The following is a 13,002-nucleotide window of genomic DNA, read 5'->3' as shown; positions in this document are numbered from 1 at the left end:
GGAGGACTCCCAAGTTGCGTGCCCTCTCTGAGGGGGCCAGGGTTTCGCCCCCTATAGTCAGCGATGGGATCAGCTGACTATGCCGAGGCGCTGGCATCCACAGCCACTCGGTCTTGGAAGGGTTGAGTCTGAGTCTGTTCCTCCCCATCCAGACCCTTACGGCCTCCAGGCAACGGGCCATCACGTCAAGGGCATCGTTATCCATTCTTTTAGCCATGTTAGAGCACATGCTTGATAGAATAGGACCCAGTCTGGTAAACCAAATCTTCCATTTTCTTTGGTTTCTTGTAACATTTTCAGTTTAATTCTGGCTTTCCATCCTTGCCAAATAAATTTCAAGATCAATCTATTCAAATCATCCAAAAACTTTTTTTCTATTTTTACAGGTATTGTTTGAAATAAAAAAAGAAGTTTTGGTAAAATATTCATTTTCACAATAGCTATTCTTCCTAGTAATGATAATTGTAGGTTTTTCCATTTTTCCAAGTCTATTTTTTATTTGACTTAGTAATTTTATGTAGTTATCTTCTTTTATTGTTGCACATCTTGCTGTTAAATATATTCCCAAATATTTCACTTTCTTAACTATTTGTAAGTCTATTTTTTCTGACAATTGTGTTTTTTGCTTGTCTATAAGGTTTTTAACTATAACTTTGGTTTTTTTCTCTATTTATTTTCAATCCTGCTATTTCTCCAAATTCTTCTATCTTTAATAATTTGGACGTTGCAGCCAAAGGTTCTTCTAGAATAAATGCTAAGTTGTCTGCAAATGCTTGTAGTTTATAACTTTCTTCTTTTATTTCCATTCCTTTAATTTCTGAATCTTGTCTGATGTTCCTATTGAGAACTTCCAACGTTAGTATGAATAACAGTGGGGATAGTGGACATCCTTGTCTTGTACCTTTTTTTATATTAAAGTTCTACATATAATCTCCATTGACAATTATTTTTGTTGTTTGTTTATCATAAATTGTCTTAATAGTTTTTATAAACTTTTCTCCAAAATCCATACAGTTTAATTGTTGTATCATAAATTGCCAACTTACATTATCAAATGAGCGTGTAGACTCTAGGAAAATTAAAGCCATTTGTTTTTCTGAATGCATTTCATAGTATTCCAGTGTATCTAAAATAAGCCTCAAATTATTTTTTATTTGTCTTTTTGGTAGACAAAGACAGATATGTAAAAAAGATGTTGAGTTTCTAGAAAGAGTGCAGAGAAGAGCAACAAAGATGATCAAGGGACTGGAGACTAAAACATATAAAGAATGGTTGCTGGAATTGGGTATGTCTAGTTTAATGAAAAGGGGTGACATGATAGCTGTGTTCCAATATCTCAAGGGCTATCACAAAGAAGAGGGAGTCAAGCTATTCTCCAAGGCGCCTGAAGGCAGGACAAGAAGCAATGGATGGAAACTAATCAAGGAGAGAAGCAATCTAGAACTAAGGAGAAACTTCCTGACAGTTAGAACAATTAATCAGTGGAACAACCTGCCTCCAGAAGCGGTGAATGCTCCAACACTGGAAGTTTTTAAGAAGAGACTGGGCAGCCATTTGTCCGAAATGGTATAGGGTTTCCTGCCTGAGCAGGGGGTTGGACTAGAAGATCTGCAAGGTCCCTTCCAACTCTGTTATTCTATTCTATTCAACTGTTCAAAGTTATGACGCCCCCCCCAAAGGCACTTACAACCCAGAAAGTTCTGATGATTGCCCCCTAGCTTCTTTAGATTACAGTATAAGCAAATTCAATGGAAAGCTGTCATATAAAAGAGCCAATTGCTCTTTATTTCCAAAATGGGTCCTAGCAGTGTTGGATTAGGAATGAGGAGATCCGGGTTCAAGTCCACTTTCATTCATAGAAGCTCTCAGGTGATTTTGGGCCTCGATTTACAACAGTTCATTTAGTGACCATTTGTAGTTACAATGACACTGAAAAAAGTGACTTATGACCCTTTTCACACTTATGACTATTGCAGCATCCCTGTGGCCATGTGATCAAAATTTGGACACTTGGCAACTGGCATGTACTTATGATGGCTGCAGCGTCCTGGAGTCATGTGATCACCCTTTGCAACCTTCTCACAAGCAAAATCAATGGGGAAGCCAGTTTCACTTAGCAACCATGTTACTAACTTAACAACTACAGTGATTCCGTTACAACGGTGACAAGAAAGATCGTAAAATGGGACAAAATTCACTGAGCAGCTTTCTTGCTTAACAACAGAAATTTGGAGCTCAATTGTGGTCGTAACTCGAGGATTGACTGTACTACATGTTTCATAAAATCTCCTCCCTTATTTTAATGCATTTGTAAAAATCACATCCCCATTTTACAAAACGAGCAAAATATGCAAAAGATACATTTGTAAAATACTCAAATACTTTGGCCACCGGATGAGAAGAGAGGATTCATTGGAGAAGAACCTGATGCTGGGAAAGATGGAAGCCAAAAGGAGAAGAGGCGGCAGAGTATGATAGTGGTTAGAGAGGGTCATTGATGCAGTAGGTCTGAAGTTGGGCAGACTCTGGGAGACAGTGGAGGACAGGAGGGTTTGGCTTGCTATGGTCCATGGGGTCCCGAAGAGTTGGACACAACTTAGTAACTGAATAACAAACAAGGTACAAAGTAAGTAAAATATAAATGAGTAAAATCCCATTTGGATTTCAGGAATGTTATGCTTTAATACAGGGGTCCCCAACCTATGGTCCACAGCTCAGGACTGGGCCCTGGGCTCTTGGCCAGCGGGCCGTGGAAACTGATGGCCAGTGTGCACACATGTGGACATGCATTTCCCTCCCCACTCATGCTAGCGCCTGCGGCCCTGTTTGCACATGTGCGTGGGTACGAATGGGAATGCTAGTGTGGGGCAGGTGTCCACAGCTGGTTTGCACATATGTTGCTAGCCCAGGCGTCTTGCATGGCCCATTTGCACATGCACGAATGGGCCTCTAGCCACTGTGGGGGGTGCGTGGCCGTTTGCACATGCGCATGACGCCAGCGCATGCAACAGGAGCAAAAGGGGCTGCTAGTGCCACGCCAGTGTGTGTGACCCCGTGCATGTGCACACATGCACATACGTCAATTTTAAAGCTGCTCTCCTTCCCTCTGGTCCTTGAGCTCCGGAAAGGTTGGAGAGCTCTGCTTTAATACACAATCCTCCTCCCTGACCTGCGAAATCAAGGGCTTATTGAGCCCAAAATTTCTGTTGCTAAACGAGAGATGTGTGAAGTGAATTTTGCCCCATTTTACGACCTCGCTTGCCACATTTGTTAAGCGAATCCCTGCACATTGTTAAGTTAGTAACATGGTTGTTAAATTAATCTGGTTTCTCCACTGACTTTGCTTGTCAGAAGGTCACAAAATGGTGGTCAGATGACCCCAGGACACATTGCAGCCGTCATAAACATGAGTCAGTTGCCCTGCATCTGAATTTTGATCATGTGACCATTGGAACGCTGCAATGGTGGCAAGTGCGAAAAACTTTTTTCGGTCTCATTGTAGCTTTGAATGGTCACTAAACAAACTGTTGTAAGTGGAGGACTACCTGTATTTTCAGCTCCTTCCAAAGGCCTCGTGGACCTGATGACAATATCAAGGGAATGGAAGTGACTGAAAGTTTTGGCCTGTTGATTATTTAGGAGAATTAGTATTAGTGTTTTCCTAATTGTTATTAGCAGAGAAAAGTTATTTTCAAAGTAAGATGGGCGGCATATAAATGAACAATAAATAAATAGTACAAAAAAGATGCATTAGGCCTCCAATGAGCCATTAAAAATGTAAATGTCAAAAAACTGACCAGAGAAATTATGGCGCTGAGGATGGGTAATATATGAAACAGTTCAAGACTGATGCTTTCCCAGATAAAAGTTAGCAAAAGGAGAATTAACCAACGAGCACTCTGTTTTCCTCCTGCTTTACCAACAATATGGAATGTTTCTTCTACTTGTAGTGGCTCTCCTCCAATTAATTGAGTAGTCAAGTAGGGCTAATTACCCCAATTTTCTGTCCATTTTCTGACACAGGATGTGAATAAACACTAAAAGAAGTCAACATACCCCCCTTGTGGGGCCATTATTGTCAATTATACTGACATCCTTATATGCTTTGTCTGCGGATTAATGACGCACCCAAATCCACGTTTCTTCCCTCTATAAAACTTGGGTTTCTTCTTGCCTGGAGAATCGGAGCTCAAGCAATTCCATAAAGACATGAAGGTATGATTCCTCTGATCTGTGAGGTTCAGGAGTCAGGGGGGTCTTGGTGGGTGGTGGGTGAAGGTAATCCTGGCAGAAGCACTTATGTGGGAGATGGATGGGTTGCTAACTGTTTTTTAAGGTGGGCATGTGATAGAAAAGAGCACTGAAAAAAGTCTTTTATCTATAGAGTTTTTACCTGTTGTGCTGCTGTTCAGTGACTCAAGAGTCCTATTAGCTAAATGTCCATATGCTTGTATCTACCAAGCATACATAACATGTACCTTCAGGTATGTAAACAGTCTCAAAACACTTTGATGAAATATTCTAAAAGTGCAGAGCATGTTCAAGAACTGGAGGTCAAAACTCATAGGACCTTGGGTCGTGGAGTGAAGACAAATCTGAACCTCAGTTAATTATCATGCAAGCATCGAAACGACGAGAGAGCGCTTGCTTTTTTTATGCAGAACAGTTTTCCAAATTGTTTTACCCAGGTTTGGACTGCTTATTCACACAGTATAAGATCAGTATAAAAATAGCAATTTTCTTGAGGAAGTATTCACCATATGTGTGGAACTAAAAACAACCCATTCTGAAATGCAAAAATCTGGACAATCACTAAATAGCAGCATAGGCACAGAAAACCTCCTCTGCTGCCATCTAGTGATCATCTGGGGTTTTGGCAACTTGATAAAGTGGCCTTAATGGAACTGCAATTTCCATGTCTTCTAGCATCTGATGTGGTTGTAGGTTATAAGAACTATACTTCAGAATGCTTGTAGAGCTATGGTAAATGACTGGAGAGGCACAGAAAAAAAGATATTATTCTGTTATAGAGTTCACACAGCACACTAAGCCAAAGTTTGCTTAATCATAGTTTACTAAATAAAACATAGTGTATGCCAGAGTCCCCAACCTTTTGGGCACCAGGGACCGGTTCCGTGGACAAAGGTTTTTCCATGGACCAGAGAGTGTGTGGTTTTGTGTGCTGCCTGCATTCCACGGATGGGGCTTTGCTTGTTTGTGTGGACCGGTTGCTGGCATGCTACGGATCGGTACCGGTCCATGGACCAGGGGTTGGGGACCCCTGTTCTACGTGTATATTATCAACCATAGTGGCAATATAATTTCAGATAATTTGTTGCGTGCTTATTTATCAAAATTAAAAAAACCCTGCTAACTTTTAAATATCAGAGATGATAGCAAAACCAAAGAAGATAATTGTAATCCTATTTTCCTACAAAGGAAAAATTTATTAGCGAAGACATGTCATGTGATTGGAAAGCAGCATCCTTTCTTTGCTCCTCTTCTTTCCTCTCTCTAGATGAGGATTTCTTGGTATGTCTTTTGCTTTTCTTTGCTCTTCTGCGCGCTGCTTGGGGACTGTTTTGGAGTTGCGTTTGTGGTGAGTTGTATCAGATCTTCCAAATCTATTTTGTCAATTTACTGGGGCGGGGGGGGGGGGGAGAGAATTACAGTACCCGGGTCTGGCTTTCACATCCGGAAGGAAGAAGATGGTAAAGGCGGTGGTTGCACCGTGGACGGCCAGATTTCAGATTGTGGATTTCAGGTGTGAGTACTCCATGGTGGTGGGTGTTTTTTGTTTTTTTTAAAAAAGCATATGTATTAAATGTATGGTTTTTTTAAAAAGCATATGTATGATTAATTATGGAGGAACATCTGCACCAAGAATATCTGTACTACGGTGGCATTTCCATCCAATTGGTGAAGGGGAAAATGGGGTCTGATTTATTGTGATTCACACAAGAGTTAGCCAACCAGAAAAACTTGGTGGTAGCAGCCCACAAGGAATATTCTGTCTCAGTTCTTTACTAGCTGCTTGGATGCGGGAAGATTTTCATACATCTCTAATTTCATGGCCTTTTTGAGAGGTTCTTCCTCAGAGCAAATCATAGATATGTTTTCATGGCTATCTAGCCTACAATACAGTATATCACTCTGAGAAAATACCATTCAGAGCATGTGAACTCCTTTTTGCCATTAAAAGAAAATTTCAGAAAGGAGAGAATATAAGATATAGAATAATAGAATTGGAAGGGACCTTGGAGGTCTTCCAGACCAACCCCCTGCTCAAGCAGGAGACCCTATACCATTTCAGTGGCTGTCCACTCTCTTCTTAATAAAAGCCTACAGTGATGGAGCACCCACAACTTCTGGAGGCAAGCCATTCCACTGGTTAATTGTTCTCACTGTTGGGACATTTCTCCTTAGTTCTAGGTTGCTTCTCTCCTTCATTCATTTCAATCTTTTGCTTCTTGTCTTGCCTTGAGTTGTTTTGGAGAACTGGTTAACCCTCTCTTTTTTGTGACAGCCACTCAGATATTGGAACACTGCTATCATGTCACTCCTAGTTCTTTTTTTTTAATGGATTGGACATACCTAGTTCCTGCAACTGTTCTTTATATGTTTTAACCTCCAGCCCTCTAATCATTTTTGTTGCTCCTCTCTGCACTCTTTCCAAAGTCTTAGCAGAGGGGTCTTCAAACTTGGCCCTTTTATGACTTGTAGACTTCAACTCCCAGACTGGCTGAGGAATTCTGGGAGTTGAAGTCCACAAGTCATAAACGGGCCAAGTTTGAAGACCCCTGTCTTAGCATCTTTTTTTATAATGAGGTGACCAAAACTGGATGCAGTATTCCAGATGTGGTCTTACTAAGGTTCTTATAAAGCAACATTTTTTTTTGTATCTTCCATTTTCCTCTCAGACCTGGAAGGTATTGAACAAAAAGAAACAGAACAGTGCAATTTTTCTCCCTTCTAAGGATGAGTTTCTCTTTTTCATTCCTTTGAAGTAAAATTTTGCAGATCCTTTTTTTAATTATTGTTTTGAATGGGAAATGTGGTTCTCCGAATCATGGATTTTGTCCTCTTAAATTTCTACTCCTTTCTCCTAGTCTAAAAATTGATGCAGGATGTAATCGTTGAGAGGATTTTGATTTTAATATCCAGCCTATTGGTTTCTCATGCTACTTAATATTTCATTTGGACTTGCTTCCAGCTAGTCATTAAGAACATTATTTTTTAAAAAAATTCTCATCAATTAAACTCTATTATTCATGATAATTTAAATTCCTGTATTAGGCTAGGACAGTGTTTCTCAACCTTGGCAAGTTTTGCTGGTTGGGGAATTCTGGGAATTGAAGACCACAGAGCTTAAACTTGCCAAGGTTGAGAAACACTGGACTAGGGACTGTCTTACATTTTGTAAAATTTTAATTTGACTTTTGTGGAGGAGGGACAGAATTATAATCCAGATGAGGCAAATATAAGTTTACATTAACATCACCTTTCTTACTGTTCCTTCTGTAGCCCAAAGACAAACGTGGTTGGACCCTGAACAGTGCTGGATACCTGCTGGGACCCCGTAAGTTGATTCAGACTTTCACAGACAGGAGAAAACAGGGTTAAAGTGAAAGCTGCTTTAAGGGGAAGAAATTCTACTGAACCTAATGACATTTCTTTCTAAGGCAGTGATCCTCAACCTCAATACCTTTACGATGTATGGCCTTCAACTCCCAGAATTACCCCAGCCAGCACAAAATCAGAATCATAGAATCATAAGGCTGGAAGGGAGGATTTCTTATCTAATGGTTTACCACTCTTTTGTTGAAAACCTCCAGTGATGGAGCACCCACAACTCCAGGAGGCAAGCTGTCCCATTGCTTAATAACTCTCACTAAAGGTGTTATGGATGAGAAACACTGTTCTACGGAAATATGTGTAGCATTGTACTATCAGCATCCAGGGATGGGGCTCCTGATAACCCCCTAAAGAGCAGCATCAGTATTATTATTTCTGGTAACCTTTAATGGACTTTTGCTTACCAGGACTGAATGATGAAGTTTTAAGGATCTGTTTGTAGATAAGAAGGAAATACAGGAAAGAAAGATTGTTTGTTATACTTTAAGACAGGGGTCTTCAAACCTGGCCCTTTTATGACTTGTGGACTTCCACTTCCAGAATTCCTCAGCCAGGCACGCTGGCTGAGGAATTCTGGGAGTTGAAATCCACAAGTCATAAAAGGGCCAAGTTTGAAGACCCCTGCTTTAAAAGAAGGTGAATAAGTTGCTAAAACTTTATACTTGTGACAAAGGGGGAAGTAAGGTCTCTATATGCTTCTTCTTCTTTATCACATTAGTTTGCTGATAGTTCCTTGGTGGCTGCCTGGCAGTGGGGTGATTATAAAACAACACCAGGCCGTTTGGTTGATAAGGGACTTCTGGTTTATAAGCCCGGTGTAAACCATCTCTCTTTTTTTCCATGTAACCTGCAGCACTTCTTCCCTCCCACTCTCCTCTCCCCAAAGCAGATGCCCACCAGACATTGCCTGATAAAGGAGCCTTGGCTGGGAAGCGAGATGCAGCTGAGGACTTGTACTCTGTGGGGCAGGAGTCTGTGGGTGAGCGCCCTTTAGCTGGCTTCTCTGAGCTCTCCCTGTATTTTCCACGATTTAGCCCTTCATGCCGTCTCCTCCCTCTTTCAGCACCTGTTCTGCAACCTTCTGACTACAGCATCCTCCAGACGCTGATGGATTTTCTCTCCTACCTGAATCTCCGAGGTGAGAGTACATCACGGGGTCTTCAGAAGGAAGGAGGGGGTGCGACTCATCTAACGAGGGCCTTGCCTAGCAGTGGGCATTTTGGTCTCAGTTGTGGTTGTAAGTCCAGAACCCCCAGTTGGTCTTTGCCTCCTCCTCTCTGTGGCTGTTTTGACTTGCAGAAGAGAGTGGAAATGTTGCTTCCACAGAGCATCTGGACGTATAACATTTGACTGGTGTTTTCTAAAAGACTTCCTATATATATATATATACACCAGGGGTCTTCAAACTTGGCCCTTTTATGACTTGTGGACTTCAACTCCCAGAATTCCTCAGCCAGCGTGGCTGGCTGAGGAATTCTGGGAGTTGAAGTCCACAAGTCATAAGAGGGCCAAGTTTGAAGACCTCTGATTTATACAATACTCTTATGAAAAAGTGCTACATCTGTTTTTTTTATAGATAAGGGATTTTATATGGGCCCATTCTTTACTGTTTTTATTACTTGGAGGTGTTGATGATATTTTGTGTACAGGTAGTCTTCAGCTTACAACAGTTCATTTAGTCACCATTCGAAGTTCCAACAACACTGAAAAAAAGGGACTTATGACCATTTTTCACACTTCACAACCATTGCAGCCTCCCCATGGTCATGTGATCAAAATCCAGAGGCTTGGCAACTGACTCATACTTATGACAGTTGCAGTGTCCCGGGGTCATGTGATCAGCTTTTGTGACCTTCTGACAAGCCAAGTTAATGGGGAAGCCAGATTCACTGAATAACCATGTTAACTAATTTAACAACTGCTGTGATTCACTTAACAACTGTGGCAAGAAAGGTCGTAAAATGAACAATTGTCTCGCTTAACAACAGGTATTTTGGGCTAAATGGTAGTCGAGGATTGGATGCTACTGATCAGAGTCTCTCAGGGCTAGCCCTGACATTTCCTTGCAGGACTAGCTGAAAGCAAAGCTTTCTTATTGTTGATTTCTGGCTTGTTGATTTCTGCTCCCTCTGTTAGCCTGACTGAGAGGACACAACCATGGAGGAAGAATATGGGGTGAGCAGGAAGGAACATGCTGGTTGCTTTTATAATGTGTATCTTCCACACGTCCGATCTGACTAGACCAGCAATCAAGTGAACAATCCCCCAGTCAAGGAACCACCAATGCAGACAAACAAATTAATACCGGTAGTAAAGAACAGCCTAAGCAGGGAATTACCAAGAACACTCCCACCAACACCCACAGGGCAAGGGACGAATATCAGCAAACCCCACTCCCTTCTAGCATTGATGATGTTACTTAGTGAGGTAATGAAATGTCTTCAAGAAAACTACCAAGCTCAGAGAGCACCAAGCACCCCGCAGTTCGAATGTTCTCTTCTAGCGGACCTGAAGACAAATTTAGTTCTCTTTCAAAAGAGCATTAAACCCATGCCTATAAACTCGTGTCCCCAAAATAGTACAGCTGATATAACACTATTTATCAGCTATTTTGCAGACAAGTGACACGGACAGAGCAGGCTAAAGTGCTCTAAAACTCTGAAGAATAAAAGTCAAGAACAATCCTGTTTTATTTCAGTATTAGGCTGCTTTCCACTTTCTATCTAGTCCATGAAGAATAACAAATAGAGAAGAAGAAAACTGCAGTGGGGATGAATTAATATCTTTACAATGCTCAGGAACTCTCATAAGCATTGGCCTCTGAGATAAATCTTTAGTAAAATATTGTGTTCTAGGTAAGAGACCTCATAATGTGTATATGGCATTATCCAGATGATTTTTGGGATCAAATTTGAAATGAAACCAAAGTTTACTTCATTAGATATAATTCCAGAGCATATAAAATACTGCAATTTATTAAGATACATATTCAAAGCTCTGAATACAAATAACAGAATAACAATAACAGAGTTGGAAGGGACCTTGGAGGTCTTCTAGTCCAACCCCCTGCTCAGGCAGGAAACCCTATACCATTTCAGGCAAATAGTTGTCCAATCTCTTCTTTAAAATATCCAGTGTTAGAGCCTCATATCATATCTATATATCAGATGTTTAACTAAATTTAAGCAAGATTGGCTTCACATATATATTACAGAACTATGAAGTATTTAGAGTATGGTTTTTAAAACTTGCATCAATGGGCACTGCTGTCAGTTGGAGTAAAAAAGTCAGGAAATTTGAAAATAAAAAAGGCAAAAGATTTATAGTATATGATTTGAAGAGCAATCAGAAAAATGAAACATTTAACTATATTATTTCTAGGAGATTTTCTTTTCTTTTCTTTTTAAGCCCATATAAACAATAATATAGATATTTTGGAATTAAACTCAAAAAGGTATATTTCTTTTTGATATCATAAAAAGAACATATTCTGCTTGGAACCTTTACTAAAGTCATATTGGGTAATAGTTGTTCAACCTCAGTAATTATCTGTTTATTTATAGATAATACGTTTTTCTAGATATATCTTTGTTTTAAATAAAATAAAAGGATTATAATAAGATTACATAATAACACAGAGAAAGGAGTGCCAGTTTGATCTGGAGGTGAAGGCACCAGGTTAGAAACCAGAAGATGGTGAGTTTTAGTCTCATTTTAGGCCTAAAAGCCAGCTGGGTGACTTTGGTCCAGTGCCAGTGTTTCTCAACCTTGACAATTTTAAGGCATGTGGACTTCAACTCCCAGAATTCCACAGCCAGCATTGCTGGCTGTGGAATTCTGGGAGTTGAAGTCCACATGCCTTAAAATTGTCAAGGTTGAGAAACACTGCTCCAGTCACTCTCTCTCAGCCCAACCAGTGGTGGGATTCAGCCAGTTCACACCACTTCGGCAGAACCAGTAGCTATTTTTTTGTTGCCCAGGCCCAGAATGGACTGTATTGATATATACTGTATCATTGTATGTATATATAATAGAGCTTAATAATACGTTCACAATACGTTTTGATTATTTTATCTATAGACATTGATTCCAAACAGAGGGAATCTATGTTAGATTTGTTATAGCATGGGATATTAAGAATCAAAGTCAGTTGGGCGTTACATGGGCAGGGCTGAGATAAAACCTCAAAATGTGCTTTTTCTTTTTTAGATCAAAGAGTGATTGGACGCCTGCCCCTCCAGATGTCAGAAGAATCGATGCAACAGTAGTGTTCTTCAGCCAGCTCCTTCTAGAGCTGCTTGTAGCATTGCAGTTCCTTCCTTATTTCACACATGCAAGTGTGGGTCAGATCCTTTGTTGTGTTTTGCCCGCTGCTCATCTATTCAGCAATTTGCTCAAAAGAATCCACTTCTAATCTAGCTAATCCTCCTGGTCACCCTTTAGCTAAAGCTACCATTTACTCTGTAGTTCATTCTCTTGCACGGCCCCCATAATCCTCCTTCTTGGGGGACATTCTTATTCTTTTCCCCAATGCAAATACTTATAGGATACACAACAATACTGTACTTTCATCTCCTCTTATCCTTATAGCTTCATGTTTTTAACAGACATTGGCACACTTCTTTGAGATCTGTGTTTTTGTACCTTTATGAGAAGGTCACAAATTGGGGTCTAGAGCATGCTGAAGGTGCCTGTAGAAGAATGTTTCCCAACCTTAGCAACTTTAAGATGTGTGGACTTCAACTCCCAGAATTCCCCAGCCAGCATGGGCAACATTTGTGTATCACGATTCACATAAGGAAAAGGCTGTGTAAACTGTCTACTGAATAAAGTCTCTCTTCTAACTTAACTTGCTTCCAGTATGTGTCTGTTTGGCCAGTGCTGTTGCAGTGTGAGTGGACTCAGATTAAATCTGAGTTTGGTTCAGTGGTAACACTAGCAGAAATAATTTGCAGGTGCTCTTTGTCCCCTCCATGAGAAAATTGGCAAGTGCATTGCATTAATGCTGTAGACCAGTGTTTCTCAACCTTGGGAACTTTAAGATATGTGGACTTCAATTCCCAGAATCCCCCAGCCAGAATTTCTGAGATTGAGAACCACTACTGTAAACTATAGATTGTCAAGGAAAGAGATAACTGATTGACTCTGAAAAGACAGTCTACACCAGGGGAGTCAAACTGCAGGTCTGTAGGCCGGATGTGTCACGCGGAAGCCGTACCCACCCCAGCTGTGGCAAGGGGAAAAAAGTCACGATACATCGTGACACGTCACATGACATGGTGAGTTTGACACCCCTGGTCTATACTGTAAGTGTTTTGATAAAAATCCCTCTTGTCATTCATATAAGTTATAGTTCAGAAATTATGT

The 13,002-nt window shown here is 40.6% G+C and overlaps 1 protein-coding gene across 1 annotated transcript; it reads left to right on the top strand.

Annotated features, from left to right (window-relative positions):
* Nucleotides 1-5,518: 5,518 nt before the first annotated feature.
* Nucleotides 5,519-11,903, top strand: LOC107282546 (galanin peptides-like). The gene is made up of 5 exons (XM_029283022.1): nucleotides 5,519-5,599; nucleotides 7,525-7,579; nucleotides 8,489-8,614; nucleotides 8,699-8,773; nucleotides 11,845-11,903. The coding sequence occupies exons 1-5, from the start codon at nucleotides 5,519-5,521 to the stop codon at nucleotides 11,901-11,903; spliced, it is 396 nt and encodes a 131-aa protein (XP_029138855.1).
* Nucleotides 11,904-13,002: the final 1,099 nt, after the last annotated feature.

The sequence above is a fragment of the Protobothrops mucrosquamatus genome, unplaced genomic scaffold, assembly GCF_001527695.2.
Source record: "Protobothrops mucrosquamatus isolate PMUCROS unplaced genomic scaffold, P.Mucros_1.0 scaffold8, whole genome shotgun sequence".
Lineage (NCBI taxonomy): Eukaryota > Metazoa > Chordata > Lepidosauria > Squamata > Viperidae > Protobothrops > Protobothrops mucrosquamatus.
This window is presented reverse-complemented; position numbering and strand designations above follow the sequence as displayed.